This window comes from Lates calcarifer, linkage group LG6 (genome assembly GCF_001640805.2).
Source record: "Lates calcarifer isolate ASB-BC8 linkage group LG6, TLL_Latcal_v3, whole genome shotgun sequence".
NCBI lineage: Eukaryota > Metazoa > Chordata > Actinopteri > Centropomidae > Lates > Lates calcarifer.
This window is the reverse complement of record NC_066838.1, coordinates 12,395,526-12,414,695: the sequence shown is the minus strand read 5'-3', so window position 1 is coordinate 12,414,695 and position 19,170 is coordinate 12,395,526. Positions and strand designations below refer to the sequence as shown.

General features: G+C 41.2%; 1 protein-coding gene across 2 annotated transcripts in view; it reads left to right on the top strand.

Moving 5' to 3' along the window:
- cpne5a (copine Va) overlaps nt 1-19,170 on the top strand; it is a 69,803-nt gene that overhangs the window by 18,819 nt on the left and 31,814 nt on the right. Inside the window, exons 6-9 of one of the 2 annotated variants that reach the window (XM_018666101.2) lie at nt 450-464; nt 658-734; nt 14,799-14,862; nt 19,038-19,141. In XM_018666101.2, the coding sequence (XP_018521617.1) occupies nt 450-464; nt 658-734; nt 14,799-14,862; nt 19,038-19,141 (260 nt within the window). The remainder of the gene's footprint in view (nt 1-449; nt 465-657; nt 735-14,798; nt 14,863-19,037; nt 19,142-19,170) is intronic. The other variant, XM_018666102.2, reaches the window with a different exon arrangement.

Sequence of the window (19,170 nt, the reverse complement as noted above, 5' to 3'; positions counted from 1 at the left end):
GTCGTCATTTATGCTAAAAGCTTTGATAAATTAAGTCCTACTCATACCGCACAGGCACATAAAGAATATATTTGCAGCACTTGGTTTGCATACTACCAAAATTATCATCATTAACTATACATCCATCACTGTGAGGCTGTTGTTGTTATGTTTTTGCGCTGTGGTCCATGCTCTGGAGACATGCCTTTGTTGCTTTTTCCTCTCTTGTACTCTTTCACTTTCCTCTCTTCCTCTGAGACTCTACGACTCTTCACCCTCTGCTGTTCCCATTCTGCCTATCTGCTCTTTCACATATCCACTTTTGCTCTTCTTTCTTGCACTTGGTTGATGACAGTCTGGTATTTGAGTCGTGTGCCTTCTGTTCCATGATATGCTCTGTTGTGTCACTGCTGCCGCCTGGTCTCTCTCTTTTCCTCCTCCTCCTCCTTCTTCTTCTCCACCCCGGGAAGCCACCCGACTTTAACGTACGTGTCTGCCTCAGATGTACTAATTTATAACCGTACAATGCTTATAACAATGCTTAACTCCTCACCGACTCTCCTTGTTACCCCACCCCACCACACCCATGATCCATCCATCTGAACGCCCCCTTCCTTTGTCCCAATCTGCGTCTTTCTCCATCCCACTTTATGCCCCCCCCCCCCCCCCTCATGGCAGGACTTCCTGGGACAGGTCCACTGTACACTGGGAGAGATTGTGGGCTCACCTGCCAGTCGGCTGGAGAAACCTTTGGGGTGAGTATTCATTTTATTGCGTATTTAGCATAAGCATGTGGCAAGGGTAAGAGCCACTCAGCGACGGGAATAGGTTTTTTTTTTTAAACTTTCCTTATCCTTTCAAGGAGACAAATAGAACAATTTTAACTTCACAAACACGAGTTTTCAGATGCTATCAGATAATGAAAACTCAGTGGCACCTCTCAGCCCATTCAAATGTGACGTGACTCTCCTGCAGGATTTCAGACGTTCCAGCAAAGATGAGGCGGTGATGAATATATCTGCCTTCTAGAGCCATCTGTATCGTACATTACACTGCAAGATTAGACCCGTGTGCTTGGAACGGGAATGGGTAATTGAACACGACCAGGGGCTTCCTCAATGCAATTACTGTCATTAGGGAGGCGCTCTAGCATTGAGAGTGGATTGAAGTCAGATCCTATATGTGGCTCTTTGAGCTATGTGTGTCCTCCTTGAGAGAGAAAGGAGGTTTTGACAAACTATGAAGCCCGTGTTTGCGAGGCTGTGAGGCTGTGAAGCGCAGTATGTATGTCCTGGCCCCGGCAGTGGAGATTTTGTGCGAACAGCAGGGCTTTGGTGTCGACCATGAACTCTGCCAGGGACTGGTGGTGGTGGATTATAGAGCTCGGTGCCCTTCAGTGCTGAATAAGAGGATGAGCAGGATCAAGAGACTGTGTTCACCACTGTGCTGTAAACTAGGCTTCACACCCCACATCAGAGACTGGCAGGAGGCTCTGGAGCCCCAGGCAGACACGATGGACAAAAGTATTGATTCTGCAGCTTCAGCAGGGCACCTTGATCACTGCTGAGACTCTGCACTGATGCAACACCAAATTTAGCTGCAACAGAGGGTGGTAGTGATGATGATGATGATGATGATGATGATGATACGGTTGTCGTTACAGACCAGAGTTTACAATCTGAGGAAATGAAAATGAAAATGTTCATTTGTTTTGCTACTAACTGGCCCAGCAGCTTTTTATGTCAGGCAGCAGCAATTCACAAACACAGGAAAAATATAGGTTCCTGTTGATTTTCTGTTCCTGATAGACGATAGCTCAGAATTTGTTTTTAACGGCTATGTGCCCCATTTCCTTGTCATGCATCCTGATGTGACAGTGCCCCGCTGGACCGCAGCTTTGAGGAACGGCTTCCACTGGGACTGAGGAAATCTGTTAGCCATGCTTAAACAAGCCCTCCCAGGGCACACTGCTTCCAATGACCTGCTTAAGAAGCACATCAGCACCCTTTTCCCTATTTTCCACACTTCATCTCTCATTTATTCTCCCTCCTTCCATCCACCAGATTCCTTTTTTTTTCTGTCGTGACCCCCTTTCTCCTCCTTGTGTTCTCAATTTCTTTTGTTCCCTCAAACCTCTCACTCGCTCTCCTTCTCCCACCCTATCACTCCCTTCTTCATCAAGCACACACACACACACGCACACACACACAAATGTTTCTTACTAAGCTTGTGAGAACATTGTACTGAAAAATTGTAGTCTCACCTTAAACTTAGGCATAACTGCTACAGGCTGCCTGAACCCTGACACCCCCGAAGAAATAATTTGAAATCCAATAGATCCAGTAGTCTTAACCCTTAGTGGTTTTGTTTATCCTTAGTGTGACCAAATGTATACATCATGTAGATCACATTTAAACCAATGTGTGACATCCCTATACTGCACTGAAATCATAGGGAGGAGTTTGGGCTCAGAACATTGGGAGACACTGGAGACCAGGGTCCATGTCACCCATTGCACTTGGTTAAGGTTGGGGAAAAATCATTGTTTTGTTTAGGTATTGAACCAGATAATGTTCCAGTGTCACGTCAAAGCCAGTGTTCATTTTTTCAGTATTTAACCACCTTATACCAGGTGCTTTGTGTTCCCTAAATATAAAAATAAAAACACAAATCAGGCTTTAGTTGCTAGGAGCTGTGTTGGCAAGTTGCTGTGTTGATCAATAAATGTGTAATCTGAGCTGTATGATGCTGCCTTCAGAATGTATTTGCCAATGCAAACTAGTTGTATATATTCATGTAAGATTGCAGAAATGAGCTCGAACATTATAGTGACTTACATTCACTCCCTGTAGTCTTACCATGACACCTTATCCCAAATCTAACTTGGTCATTATTTTTGACAAGTGTTAAAAAATCAAGTTTTAACCTCCAAACAAATTATTTACTTTGAGAGGTTGAATTTTAGAGTGAACTGTTGGGTGTATGTGCACCAAATATTTTGTCAGATTCCTTGTTCACACATTGTGATGAGCACATTGTGCATACACACATGCTCTTTCCCCTCAAATAAGCATAAACATATCCTGCAACACACACTTGGCTCAATGATTTCCCTTCATTATTTCTGAACTTGTATATGCTGCGCACACGGGGACAAGTGTAATCTTCTGTCGTTCGCTTCTGAGCAGATTTCCACAGACTTATTCATCTTGGGGATAATGATGAAATGTGTGGCTTTTCCCATGCGATTTTATCAAGACGGAAACCTGTGCCGGTGGAGGGAATGTGAGATATGAAGCGCTGAACTGACACAGCGGTACAAATCCTTTCTGTTTATAATGTGGTTTTAATGAGAGGCATGTATCAAAGTTATTGCTTACAGAGGAAATGCAAAACTAAATGATTGACTGATGGAGGTGAATGACATCTTTTACTGAAAAACATGTTGGCTGTCACGCAGCTCTCATGGCTGTGATTATGAGTATTGCCTGTGGGAAGGAACTACAATATGGCTGTGTAGGTAACATGATAATAGAGTTCATTATACAAATGGCAATAACCTTTTCTGTTGGTATGGTGAATTATACCACACACTAGAGCATATGAACGCAGCACAACATTAACATGTTAAACCCATTAGCCTACTGTGACTGTGCCCTCCTGCTGCAGGAAATGAACTCTAAGCAAAACCACAGTGACTGTCGTGGGTGTGCTGGCTGCACCCATGGGAGCACAGGGAGTAAAGGGAATCATAGAAATGTAGAAAATAATATGTATATATAAAGACATGCAAGCTGAATTGAATACATTTTGAGCCATAGCTCACATCAAAGGCTCACCTCAACTGTGTCCCACCTGTGGGAACCAAACAATCATCAAAAGGAATAATTTTTTCTTTCAGTGTCTCTGCAGTGCTGCATATTAGAGTGGTAACTGAGTAAGAAGTTTAACAAAAATGTTTACTCAATTGCAAGGTACAGTAAGCAACTTGTGTGTTTCATGTGTCATTCATTTTCTAGCTCTTATAAAAGAGAGCTACAGAACTTGTCTGTGCCTATCTCTGCTTACAGTGATGAGGAAAGATATGAGCTCCATTCATAAAATAAGCAGATGGTAATGTTTGTCATCTGATACATTAAGCTTATACACAACATAACTACAATTTAGTTCATTTATATGAAGATGAAGTTAAATTCATGCACTGCTAGATGTACCTTGGATGTTGAGATACCATGGCAGTTTAATGTAATATTGATTTTCTGCCTTTGCCTCTGTTATCAGTGTGACAGCGTACTTTTCTGTATTTTCTTTAAGCCTTCACCACAAACTGTTGAAATGTGTCTTTACAGTTCAACAGAGGCTGCACCACAGTAATACTTTGAATTCAAAACTTTAAAGTCAAAAGGCCGAGCAGAGATTAGATTTAAGTGAGCCCAGAGGTGGAAGTCAAAAATTAAGTGATAAAAAACGGAGAAGATTAAAGTGTACTTAAACTGATAAATTTTCCATTGAATTCATTCTCACTTATTTTGATAAAGAAATAATTTAAAACATGCCAGATTTGATAAAAGCAGAGCTGATGCTTGATCAAAATCTTTTCTGTAAATCATTTGTTTCTCTGGTGTGGGAAGTTTAAGTTCACAGCCCACGTTAATGTCCAACCTGCTTTCTGATGATAATAATTCTGCCTGTTCTAAATAATTGCTGTCAAGTAATATATTTGCTGGGCACTTTTTTGTTCTGCTGCTTTATTTATACATCAATAGAGCAGCAGAAAGTCTTGAGAGAAAAGAAAACATAAAGTCCATCTCCCTCTATTGGTGCAGACCGGAGCTCCAAACGGCTCCAAAGTGGGTCTGTCACGTTCAGCTGTGTGACGAGGCCTCAGGGAACATAAAGTCAGAACAGTCAGCACTGACTTTTTAAGATTACGCTTTGATTGACACGTTGGCCGGTGCACATCTTATGAATGATGACTGCTCACACCACATGTTGAATGATAAACAGTGAGCAGAGTGATGAATGATAATTAGGTTGTTTTTTTTTTTGTACAATGAAGCTTGGTTCTGCTCTCATCATGATTGATTTAATTGACTGATTCAGCTCTCTGCCAAAACAAGTCAAAATTTAAGACGTCTGAAAAACTGTTTCAGTTATGAAATGCAAGATTGCAATTCTGGTATTATAGTATAAATGTGTAATATTTATTATTATACTCCCTCAAGATCTCGTCCTTGTGCTTCCACTGAGGACTCGACATTCTTTTAATGTTGTATCTGCTCTCATTCATCTTTACAGATTCTTTTTGCTCACTATAATCAAGTTTTAGACAAAGTATTTAATACAGCGACATCGGTACAGTGTAATGCAATCCAGTGCAGAAATACTACATCTGTGAAATCAGAGGTGTTGATTCAACTGTTATTTGAGCCGCGGTTTCTGGTGTTGTTGTTGAGACTACATTTTATACGTTTAAGTTGCACATGCATGAGATGTATTGTATAGCTGATCAGACCCCATTATGCTAAAAATCCTCACTCTGCCTCAGTATAATCACAGACTCAGAAAATTCATCTTCCATTGTGTAAGGAAACATTTTAGTGAAACAGTTAAGTTTATAATTGACCATTCACTAAGTCCCACATCCCCACAGTTAATGTCGCTACACTTGTATTAGCAGTTTACAGTGATTATATTAGCAGATTCACTATCAAAATTCATTGTAATTTAAAAAAAATGATCATGTCTTTGGCTGATTTGTTTTAAAACAAGAATCCTAAAGCTATGTACTTCATATCATGCTATTAAAACTGAGGCTAGGGTTCATGTCCCAGGCAGAAAACATAGCGCTGAAGAGCAGGACAATGCTGCTGATGTTACTCTAAACTCTGATACGGCAGCTTCGGTGCTGGCTATGACTGGGGCTTATTTTTAATGTATCTTGCAACCCCACAAAGTTACACAATGGATTAATGATGCCAGCTCCTTGTTAGCAGCCAGACATACTAATATCTGCAGCTAATGTTAGAGGAGACAAGCACTCTATTTGTCCTCTTTACTTTTTTGATCTTGTGTTTTTCATTTAAGAAAGACAAAAAAAGACACAATCAAAAACTTGTTAAATGCTGAGTGTTGCTGTCAGTGCACCTCCATACACACTGCTATAACTGGTAGGCTACTGCGACCAAATCCAGTTGGAAGACCTAATTCAAAAATGCATCACCACACAATAATCAGAATCAACAATCGAAATGTACATAAAAAGGTCAAATACATTGCCAAGATGTTAAACTGCTGTGTCAAACAGCAGAGCTGTATGACTCACCAGAAGTTTACTGAGAAAGAAAATGGAACAGGGGGCATCGCTTGTCTCATCTCGACTTCAGAGACTCAGCTCTTTTAAAGTTGTTGGTTAATGTAGTTGGCTGACTGACTCGGGGCTACACAGCAGCAGTTCCTCTGAGATGTTAAAAAAAAAAACTGCAGATTTGAATAATGAGTGGGAGTGAGAGAAGTTCATTTTTTGGTGAAACTGAAATAATAACTGATCTAAGTACTCTTAAGTAGCACTGTAAATGGAGAGAGGGGGGCAGGTACAGTGTTTCTTTGCCCGCTGAGCTTAGTGTTTGCCTGTATTACTTAACTGGGAGGTGCAGTGTTTTAGACGGCTTACAGTAATCAGCATCCTCTGCCTCGGGACATCACACACAATTAGAGCATTCTGCTGCCTCGCTAAATGCCAATTTGGGCTCCAAGGCTGAGCACTAACAAGGGTCTCTCTCTAATAATGTGTATTCCTGCTTCGGTGTGGAAAACCCCAACTGTGCTGATTGTACAAGAACCCTTTTTGTCCGATGAAATGGATTTATTAGGTACAGTTTTCGTTCCATAAGAGGCAAAACACCTCCCCTCTCAGCAGCACAGTCTTTGTAGCAAACTATTTTTTTTCACCTTGCCTTCCCACTCTGAATTGTTCTGTTTACGACTCTCCAAGGACTTCATCGTCACACAAAATCAAAAAATCTCCCCTTTTTTCCTGGCATGAAAAGAAGCGCTTCATTTTATATATACTGTGGTTGTTAAAGGTCTGGTTTTTAAAGCTCTGCAGATAATAAGGCAATAGATTCTTGGCTTCACAATAATAATGGAGGCCTCAGGTGCAAGAGCCAGCAAGGGCAGCGGAGGTTTTTACACAGCAGATAAGCATACCTGATATGTTTTGCACCGAGCAGACAGTTTTCATATCTGTCATAGCCTCAGGCTGTCGTGTGCTGGAAAGGTGAGAAAGCGTCCTTAAAGCGTCTGATTGAGCGCTCTGCTGTCCCAGTTTAACACTCCCACATTGTTAATCTATTCAGCAGCTGAAAACGATCCGTCGACAGGCTGATTACAATCCGTAGTCAGCTGTAGCCACTGCAGAGGGGGTCAGGGCGACCCAGTGTAACACCATCTGAATTCCATTATTTGCCTCTCAACGCCAGGTGAGGGGGGGCTAAAGGTGCCGTGGCCTCGGGGATGAAGGAGAGGAGAACTGGCTGTACCTGCAGTGGGGAAAGTGGGATAAATGTAATTTACGCCATATGTGTAATCACAAAGAGAACCAGGCATTTCTCTTGGCCTTAGATAGAGAGGGATGTTCTGTTCTTGCCGGAGGGGGAGGGGGAATTGAAATCGTTATGTCCTCTAGAGGTTTTTCTTGTTGGCAGGAGAAAACACAAGGAAGGAAGTGAACTCACTGTCATGACTTTGGGTAATTTCTGTCTTTAGAAAGAGAGAGAAAGTTTCTTTTTGATTGACAAGTTCTTCTAATCCTCTCTCCCTCTGTCAAAACCAGCAATTTTTAGCTTGCAGGTGGTTGATGAAAGCCTCATTTATTTGGAATCTCAATAATTCAAACATTGTTACAGTGATTAAAGGCTGTGCTGTAATTTATGTAATCAAAATGTCAACAACAATCTCGTTGCATCACTACACACTTAAAAAATAGAATATAGTGACAATTTATTCATATTTCATATTTAGTGGTCATGATTAGGGAGCACAGGAGAGGGAGACAATTCAAATGAAAAACTGGAGTAGTTTCACTTGTTGAGGTTGTGATAATGGTCGTTGTGTATGAGTGGGAAACTTTAGGTATCCAGTGAATTTCGCTCAATACTGTAGTTTACACAACATGACTGCAACAAAAGAAAACAAAGGATGGTGTGTTGGTGATAATGTAGTCTCATGACTTGCACGTTGTTGAGAAAGTGAACACATTTTTCTCTCTTGGTTGTTATGTTTATCCATCTGACTTTTTTCCGCACCACATTTCTTTTGCCCTATTTACTTGCTTTGTGCTGATTCTAACAAAGCTTCAAAGAGCTTAGCACAGGTTGCCTGTAGCTACCTGCTTTCAACACAAACAGCAGCTCCTCACTTTTTCTCTCTGAGAACCACACTAGGTACTCTGGTGTCCTTTTGAATTAGCCAGTTGCACTTTTCATGCTCTTTTTTTTTTAATCCTAGTGTGGTGAGGGATTATGGATGCTTATCGGTGTATGAAGATCAAGGGGATTAAGCGAATAATCCCATTTGAACCCACACAGAGTTTTGGCAACCTTGTCTAATTCTGTTCAACTATGATCTGCCTACTGTCCCAAATGTTTACTGTGGCACAAAGCCAGATTATCTGTCAGCCCTCCATCTCTGCTGGTCTTTGACTCAATTTAAACCAGTCAGGTTTGTTAATTTACTCCAATCCCCTTTTCAACCAGAAAGGCTCACTGGATTCAGTGACCTGGAGAGTCTCAATGAAATCATTCTTTTGTGCAGTAAAAAGTGATCCTATTTCTCATCTTATTCCCTGCTGTGCTCACGCTCCACCTTCCCGAATAATATGTTTTAATTTGCTTATCCCCGCTTAGGTGTGAAACTGGAAAATAACACTCTTCTTTGCATGATAACACTGCAGTCATTTACTTCATAGGGAGCCATGTAGACCAACCCTGCAACAGCTGCAGTGTGAAAAAAATAATTTTCCTCTTCTTGGGCTCTCACTCATATTGTCGGACAGATAACCCTCCCCCGCTCTCATATGCGTGACACGTTGCGGCGTTGTTAAATATCAAGACCATTCCTCATCCTAATGACCTAATGTGAACGGCATCAACAATTGCTTCCTTCTCCCTCTTTGGACTTTAATCTCACCAACCTCCATCCACCCCACCTTTGTGCTGATAGGTAATGGAGAATACAGGCCGTTGTGAATCACCATTTCACGACAGCAACTGTCTCTAGATGGGAAATTATGGTGGCCCTACATTGAGCCTGAATATCAATAATATAATATGTCATGCACAATGATCTTTGATGCTTATTTTGTGGAGGAATAAACAACTGGAAAGTGTTCTCCCCTCTCTCACGGTATTCTCATTGGTATTCTGCAAAACAGCAATATCAGAAACTTGGGCCAAGTAATTGTAGTGATGCTGAAATATGCTGCTTGATCTCTTTCCATTCAGTTGATCAAACAGGGGATCTGTCAGGACAGCTGTGCCTGACTCCCTGTTTCAGTGCGAGCTGAGAGCATGACAGCGCTTCTTCCTTCCACTCCTTTCTGGGGAAAGGAAACCACTGTGCTACAAGGCCCTGTTTTAGTTCTGTCTGTTGTTGTTTGTTTTCATTCAGAGGTTCTGTTTGATCCTCTGGGTTTCTGTTGGAAAGGATTAACAGCAGAGGAGGTCGCCTTGCTGACATGATGATAATCTAACTGTAAATATGAGACCCGCAGAGGCTTTCAAGCAACATCGATAATATGCATCATGTAGTTGTATTGGATTGGTCAGGACCATATGGCATGTGATCTGTTGAGTGCAAAGGGAGGCCTGTAAGTGACTGTATTAATTACTGAAAATTGTGAATAGTGTTAAGTGTTGTAGCTACTTAGTATGTGGTTAGTGCAGTCACTAAACACCTACATTTCTTAGATGCTGGAAGTGTAAATGCTTTTATTATATCACATTAATCATTCACTGCAAGCACAGAAGCCATGGATGTTAACAGGCAGTCATCAGTCTTTTCTGAAACAGGCCACCTCATCATAACGCAATTCAATGTCTGCACTTAACTCTGAATGTAGATTTCAATACTACCTCTGCAAAATGATCCGTTCTTTACTATTGTTCCTCTCAACTACAGACTCCATTTTATTTTGGAAATTAAGTAATAGAATTGCATAAAGCTTCAGATGCACTTAAGGTTGTGACTGCACTCATTTAGCCTGAACCACTTCACTCAGGCCTGTTACAAAGTTACTAAATATTATGTAATTAAACTTTTTAACCACTCATAATGTTTCATGATTGGCTTGTTGGACACCACCAAACCCAAGGACACTTAAAGTTGTTTGGCAGTTATTTCACTCTTGAGCATTCGTTAAAAAGAAAGAATGTTTGATTTGATTATTTTATCTGGAGCATTCAACCAATATCAACCAATAATATTATGAAATGCCTTTTTTGACATTATTATCTAAAGATGATAACTGAGGACAGTTCGAGGTGTTTTCAAAGTGGAAAGGGCTTCCTTCTCTGGGGTGCATTAATTTGCTGATGGACTTTGCTTTTCCTTGTGTTCGTGGATAGTGAGAGTGGGTAAAAGGTCAGGAGGTCACTAAAAACATGAGCAGTGCAGTTCGGTAGTGGCTTCCCCTTCCCAGCCCATCCAGTACTAGCAAGGGAGCTTTTGCTAGTACTGGATGGGCTTTTGCGAGGGAGCAAGAGTCAAGCCTTGCATGCCATCCAACATTCATACATAGTTTTTTCTGTGGGTTAGACCACTCTGACTTTTCATCATCACTAAAGACACCGATGAACTCACTTTATGTTGACATATTGCAGTGATTAGCTGAAATGCAGTCTCCTTATTGACATGAATTGAATTGTAAGATGAAGTAACTGAACTGCGCAGACAGGCAAACAGCTAGTTCATCACTGAATAGTCGAGTCTACAGATGAGGCCAAGTGTGTTCCATTTTAAAAAATCCACTAAATGGTGCTGTGTAATTTCAAGTGCACAGGGGGAAGTGAAGGAGAGCATGGAAAACGATTATTGAAGCGCACCTTGGGATTCATCATATGAATATCAATATCCTACGAAAATTTCATGAAAATACCCTCAGGCAGGTTGTACTCAAATTAATATGTACCACTGTCGGGTCAGGCAGACATTCAACAGAGTTCAAACTAAAGTAACTCATTATGGGTTTTTAAAATGCTATAAAGAGTAAAGAGCAATATGAGGGTCGATTGATAAGTTCAAGTCTTTGTGCAATTGTGCAGAAAGTTTGTAGTTAATAACTTTGATGATGTTTCTGTTTTGGGTAATGGAAAATTGCAAGTCAGCACTGACTGAGAAAAGTAGGTGCGTTTGAGATCGGCTTCACCTGACTCGATGGTCAATGTGAACTGCCGGTGATTGCTGGGGGGGAGTTTAAAAAGACACCAGTCAAGATGGACACATTCTGGGCATTAGTGCGAATGAGCTCATAACAACAGCTGATCTCATGGTGTTTGCCTTTTACCAGTTGTTCACACAATTCTTTAAATATATCTAACTCATTGTAGAAAACCTACACAGTTGTTAAGCCCAGCATGCGTCACGCCAAGTCAGCACTGCACACCTATTGGTCCACAGCAGTGATGACATCATCATCACTGTCAAAATGGCCACAAGCTCCTTCATCTTGGTAGGCTGGTGAACAGTGCAAGCGTTGGAATGAAGGCCAATAATGCTGACTTATTTTTCAATTATCTGCATAAGAAATACATCAAAAGTTATTAACTTTAAACTCTCTGTATAATCACTCAACGAGTTGAACTGCAAATCCATGTAAGGAGAGCTCTTCTCCTCTCGTACTCGTCTCCTTCACCATCAATCACCTGTTGTGTGTAAATGCCAACATCTGTTGGTATTACCTTAATGATAACTAACTAAACTTGACCAACCTGTGATTTAAAAAATACAAAAACTCATAATGATACAGTTTAGGGTATCATTTGATTACTATCTGTGTGTTTATGTCTTTACATGAACACATCCTTAATGACATTTCTGTAGTATTCACACTACCCAGTGACAACATTAGGAAGTAACACACATTGTTTGACTTGAATTTATTATTTGACCAGTTGTGATCACATAATGTGTCCTAGCCCACCCACCTCTGGACCAGAAGAGACCATGATACTCACCCCTACATGACAAAAAATAAATCAAACTGAAGCAAGAAAGACTAAAATCATGTCCCTATGCGTTTATACTGTATATAGATATGTACATATGGATGTGATGATGTAACCTGAAACATTGAAACTGTCACATTGTTGTGTTGATATGAGTTGGGGATTTCCCAACAGTTAAACATTACAAAATACCCTGATGTTGTTTGACTGTAGTAATTTGAATTTTCAAATGTTTGAGCTGCAGAAGAATCAGTGGAGACAAATATGACACACATTTACATGACCGACTGATTAAAGCCTGTCAGTTTCTCACAGCCGTCGGAGTGCAGGCCTTGCTCATTGCAGATAGTAGAGGAAGGAGGACCACAGCAGCACATTTCACATAATTTCATCATCAAAGCGTTTCCCCACTGAGGAACCGTCAGCGAATGAGTGCTGAGCGAATGAGGCCTCCCGATGCAGCGCTCTTCACATCCCCAGCAGTCACATGTCAGTACAGAAGCCGTTTGAGTGAGCAGCAAAATTGTCAGTCTGGGCAATAAAAAGGAACTCACGTGCTACGGATAAATGACAGGAACTGTGTTTATCCATTCAGTGCTTGCTTGCTCTTCAAGTCACTGTCACTGCCGCACTCAGTAGTCCATGATTAATTTAAAAGACCATTGCCCTTTTGGTACCTGCTCTCCTCTCAGCAGCAGATTGGAGCTGTGCTGTGCAGCTTAATGCATCTGGAACTGATATTTTACCAATCACTGGATCTCATTTCCCAGTTTGAAAGGAGTTAGTGGTCGTTATCGTGACCCTGAGGGAGATAACCTGACCTGTGGAGTGTGCAGGGTTTACTGGCCTCATTGGTGAGAGGTTTACTGGCTCTTTGAGGAGTCATCAAACTGGCATGGTGGTGACTCAGAGTGAAACATCAATAATTCAAGGACAGTTAATTCACCTTGAGATTGGTCTCCATGGAGCTTGAAGACAGAGCCTGAGAATGAAGTGTGCCTGCCCTCTGAGAGTGTGATGGCTTAATTTTACATCTTGCCTCACTGAAGACTAAGACTGTGATATTTCTCCTGCACGTACTGGTGGATATGCAGCAGCTATAGTTGGATGAGTTGGTCAGTGGATTTATATTAAGGTATTGATCAAAGCTGATTCATCAGAGGCTACAGTTGCTTTTATGGAATGTTATGCTGTATGTGTAATGGGCCAGGGAAACCTGAGGGAGGGCAGTAAAGGTTAATGGAAACACCCCATCCCATATCTCTTGAAAACACTACAAACACTTCCTGCACAAGCAGATAAGAGAGGGGAAACCATGCTCTATCTCCTAATAGGTCCCCTGGCATATCCAATACTGTACATTCAGCCATTACAGATTTGTGCTTTAAATTATCTTTGTAAATAATGCAAGCCTGAGCTGCTGTAGTCAAAGGCTGTCTTCCATTTAGCTGTATGGAATCCAGTATTACTGCCAGTCAGATCACCTGTCACAGCTTGATGAGGATCAGCATCAAGTCTGACCTTCTAATGATTGGTCTCCAGCTAAGGCCACAGCAGGACTCCCGTGTAATTTCCTTCTTTATCCGGAAAGATGACAGGAGTGTCAGCAGCTGGAGTGCTACTCTGTGATTGGAAAGGAGATATGTTGTCTCGCTCCATGTTTGGTGAAATGGGCTCTCTGCTTCTCACAGCTTCACCGGATGCTGGAAGTTGGCAAGATTGGATATCAAAAAAAAAAAAAAAAAAAGAAGAAAGAAAAAAAAAAAAGAAAACTCATTTTGTTCTGCTTCAAAAAATACAGCCAAATAACATTTAGGACAAACTCTGGAGAAATTCTGTCTCTATTTTTTGTTAGTGCCATTGGATTGGCAAGCTACTGAAGAGGTGATGTACGGAAACACAGAGATATGCGGGAAAGCTTCTCTTGTGCTGTGTCTTGATCATCTGCTGGAGCAGGAATCAGCAGTAAACAACAGCAGACCTGCGGAGCTTTAAAGTCTCAGTGTGGCGCTGGCAAACAGGGTTCAGAGCAGATCCAGTGTCTCAGCAGTTTCATTCCACATTGTACTAAAAAACTCAGGAGCCAGTATTTAGAACTTGTTTTTGATTCAGTTATAGTGGTGAAACAAAATAATGTACTCATTAGGACTGTCACTCTGTATTGTGTTATTGGATTATAGTTGTCCTTTCATATTGAAAATACACCTGTATTGTCAACCTGTGTGGTGCAGCAAAAGCTCTATGACTGTTATCTTTCAAATTATTATTATTTGTATGTCTGGTATGCTCCGGTGGAAATTCTTGTTGGCTTACGGGAGGTAACAAAACTGAAAGCGTAAAAGTGAACGCCTGCTCCTCAGCCCCCTTTCAAATGATAACTGGACTCACTACTGTTAATATACCACTCCTCCAGCAGCCACCGAGACTCATGGGATCATGCTTAATTGACAGCATTGCATGACTTATTCCAAAATGCAGCACAGTGCCTCTGAATGCCATAGAAGCCACAAACCTTCAAAATTATCAACTGGACCTTCAAGGTTGTGCTATTTTTTTTTGTTGAAAGAGTGAATCATATCTGTTTTGTTTTCACAGTGGCATACCTGGGAAGAAATGTGGGACCATTATCTTGTCTGCTGAGGAGCTGGGAAACTGCAGAGTAAGTCCAAAAAGTTTTGACCTATATATATATATATATATATATATATATATATATATATATATATATATGTATAAATAATGTGGTTCATAATAAATGTTTTGCAGTGTGCACTGATCTAATTTGAAACGGGCCCTTTAACAATGGTGCATTAGAGTTTAATTGAGCATATTTACTGTAGGTGATTTACTGTAGGTGAAATTGTGTGTGACACACCAGGGAATGGTGCATGTTGTGCGAGGTGTATGTTTAGCAATGTTCACAAGCCTGCTGAAGTGAAGTGGGTTGTTAAATAGCCTTGACTCCTGTAAGATCTATTGTATCATAACTGCCCCCATTAAACCAGCGGGATACGCCATGTCACTATGCAATTGTGTTTGTCATTTCGAAATTGTGTACATACTGAATACTCTGTGAGTTTGAATGGTTATTTAATGAGCCCGTATTCATTCCAATCACTAAAACAGGCATTTTGTCCTGTGTGTGGTGTTTTAATCCATGAGTCTTCGCTAATAACCTGTGTCCACTAATGCCCATTGGCTTTCTCTCCGCATTGCTAAATGAAGATAGTAAATAATCACATTATACTGCTGCCAGTAGAGCGTGAGAAAGTACCAAGACTTATTGGCCAGAACAACTGGTCTCCCTGAGAGGCTGTAAAGCAAGCTATTGAGCTACAACTACCGTATAAATGTTTTATAATGTTCTAATACATGTCCAATGTTTGAAAGCTTTGTAACCTCCTGTGATACGTGATAAGCACAAACCCCTAGTTATATCTGACTTTGAGGATGTTTTTTTCAAAGTTTTGCTCACAGTATCATTTATTTCCTGACAAGTAAACAGTCTCCTGTTAGAGTGAGACAGATAAAGCATGCTGATAATAAAACTGCCATGATAACCATTACTGATTCGGTCCTGCTGGATTGAAGTGTCAGTGCTCTCAGTCATTGAGGGGCTGCTGTGAGTCATCAGGTGCACTGGATCTGTGATGATAGGAGTTAGCATCGTCACTGGGAAGCACCACTTCAAGAGGCGATTTTGTAATATAAATGCAAATGATCATTACTGGTACAAATGACCATTTCCTTTCTCCCAGACTCAATTAGAGAGGCACAAACTTGACATGTCACTCTAGACCTGCTCTGTTTACACAGGATTTAACCCTGAATGGAAATACCTCTGGTTTGAGTAAAGAGCAGGATGATGAAATGAAAGAAAAGACAGATTTTACTTGAAGACACTGCTGTCAGTACAATTCCCACACCTGTGAATTATAGCAGTTTGGAATTGCTACCATCCATCTGGATGGTGTTTATTCTATAATCCACCTGTGACCAATAAATGGAAGCAGCAGAGTTGCTGCTTCGCCTGAGGTAAACACTGCAACTCTTGTTTGGGGAAAATGAAACCAGCAGAGTGGGAATCGACTGGGGAGGAAGTGAAGGGACTGTTAACCGAGAAGCAGGTTGGTTCTCACCTTCGTGGTGGATTTGCCAGTATCATTAGACAGAGCAACAGCCTCTGCATGGATCAAAGGCTTCCTCTTGGCTGCCGTTATCTCTGGCACATAAGACATGCTGAGCAGCGGCTGGCACCCTCTCACATCCTCCTCACAGTCCAGCCGCAGCTCTGGCTGATTTAAATCTAAGTAAACATATGACAGGAGAGGCAGAGCACAAGTGTGGTTCAGTGTATATGAACATACACGGTCAAGTCAAGTCCTTTTTATTTATATAACCCAAAATCGCAAATCACAGATTAGATTCAAACCACACTTTACAATTCATCAGTATGACACCATCCATCTTTTGGACCTCGGCTTGTGAGGTAATAATCTGCCCCAAAAAACAAAGCAACACTATTTTTAGTGTCTCCTGAGCATATGTACAGTATACACCTGCCTGCTTAGTATTAACTTATACCAAACCCAATTACCATTGACATTTTGGATTGTATGATGTATTTCCCTCAAACAAGTATTCTTCAGTTTATCACTGCAGTCTGAAAAGGAATTGAGCTCATTACTTTTACCATTACATACATTACTATTACTACTCTTTTCATTCCATTTTCTTTAATGTGTATTTAAAACTGTTCCTCACATTGACAAAAATCCCTCACCCAAGGCTTTCTGTCATAGAAGACAAACACCAGTATGAATGGAGTGACGCATGAAGCATAAAAAGGAGTTGTGTTAATTTCTGATCTGTATAATCCTTGGCTCATGATTTGTTTGCTGATTCACTACAGTACACGATCCTGAGGACACTGTGAGCTTCTGTAATGTGAGCTCAAGTATTGTCTGCGTTACCTCCTGTTCCTTTGAAAGACCAGTCCCACTTTCTGAAGGTGACAGTGTGCATTGCTCTACCACTTACCCCATGCAGCGATATCTTGGTGAAGCAGAGAAATGGGAAGAAGGATGCAGACTACACTCAGTATTCCCCTGCTGCTCCTAAACCTCAGAGGCTGAAATGAATGTTCTGCCTTTTTTCCCCACTTAATGAGAGAACACTGCTAGGCACCAAAGTGGGTATGTGTTATCTGTGCCTAATGAAGGCTTAAGGCACTGTGTTGCCATGATAGTGTAATTGTAGAGGCTGTGTCAGGGCTAAGCAGGACTGTTATAGGATGGCTCTATTTTTAAGGGCTTTGATAACTGACCTAAGCAAACTCCTCTTAAATGATGTATTGCTCTTTTTTTAATCCACAAAATGAGCCACAGTGGGAGCTTAGCAAATTAGATGCTGTTGTGAAAAGCCATCAAGGGAGAGCCTGACACACTTCAGGTACAAACTGCACAGTGGATTACTCTATAACTTGGCTGATCCATATCCAACTACACAAATTAGAAAAAGATGATCTTCCATTAAAATGCTTTTTGCCTATATTGGATAGAAAAACAGATAATAACTGAAAATGACAATGGGAAATGAAAACAGACACGTGGCAAACCATTTGGCTACTGCTGACTATTTTAATCAGGTCTTTAGTTGTTTCCACGGTGTCAGTTGGAAACATAAACTATGGTTGGAAACCGCAGTGATAATCAAATTAGCTCAATTTCTTGGGAGAATACTCAGAGTTATTTCACTGTGCGCGTATGTGGCAGCATCCGTCTTTCTCTCAGCAGTCGCCTCAGAAATGGAGGCCAGCCTGTGTTGTGTCTGTGTCCGAGGCATAAAGTGATGTGATGGGGGTTAGTGAGAGGTGGGTCAGAGGCAGAGCCAACCACACTGATGTGGGTCAAAGCAATCGATAAAGGCCCTGCCCAGCACCACGCTGATTCAGATCTAATAGCTGCACTTCAAAACCCTAAAAGCCCGAGAGACCAGTGGGGTAACAGCTCTTCTTTTTGCTAGTTCAAGGCTCTGAATGTCTTCTGATATCACATCTCAGGCTTTAAGATATGATGATTAGACGACTTGACTTGCATATGCAGTATTTTCCAGGGCTAAAAAGTTTTTTAAAGGCTCCTACAGCATTAAGAAAAAAGCCGTCAGGGAACACTCTTCTGACGTGGTCATGTACCTGGCCGGTCTGTGCCCACTATACAGCCTCATTATTATATACAACGCTGACTATTATACTACCTTGACCACAGGGAGACTATCTGGAACCAAGGGCATTATGGGGCATGTTCATTGTCCTTGTAATGGCAGTACACATTGAAATGCTGCCTAAATGAGTGTAATTATGGTAATACCAGCCTTTCTAATGTATCATTAGCTGCACTCACACCCTCCACATCCTTTTTGTACACAGCCCCCCCCCCCCTCCTCCATGTGCACGGTTTTAGAATCCATTTCTGTGCCTCTACATGGTCTCTCATACTATGATTATATTCAGCACAACAAGGTATTTTCAATTTGATATCCTTTATCCCATCCACTGTTGTTATGCAGGAGTTGCATAATAAAGAAATGGTAATGAATGCATTTGCGGGTTTTGGAAAACTAGAGGCCACTGGCTGGTTTCACTCTGCTCTTATTAGGATTCAGTCAGCACTTTGCTTTTATTTGGTGCTTCAGTGCTTTTATATCTTGGCACACAGCATGTATAAACAAACAACAGGACACAAACAGAGGCAGGAGCATGGATTTACAATGTCGTTTGCTTTTTTTGTCTTTTCATTTCTCTGACTTTCTATATTTTTGCCCCTCTGTCTGTAGGATTACGCCACCATGCAATTCTGTGCCAACAAACTGGACAAAAAGGACTTCTTTGGAAAGTCAGACCCCTTCATGGTCTTCTACAGAAGCAACGAGGACGGCACGTGAGTTCGCGTCTTGCTTCTGCTCCTCA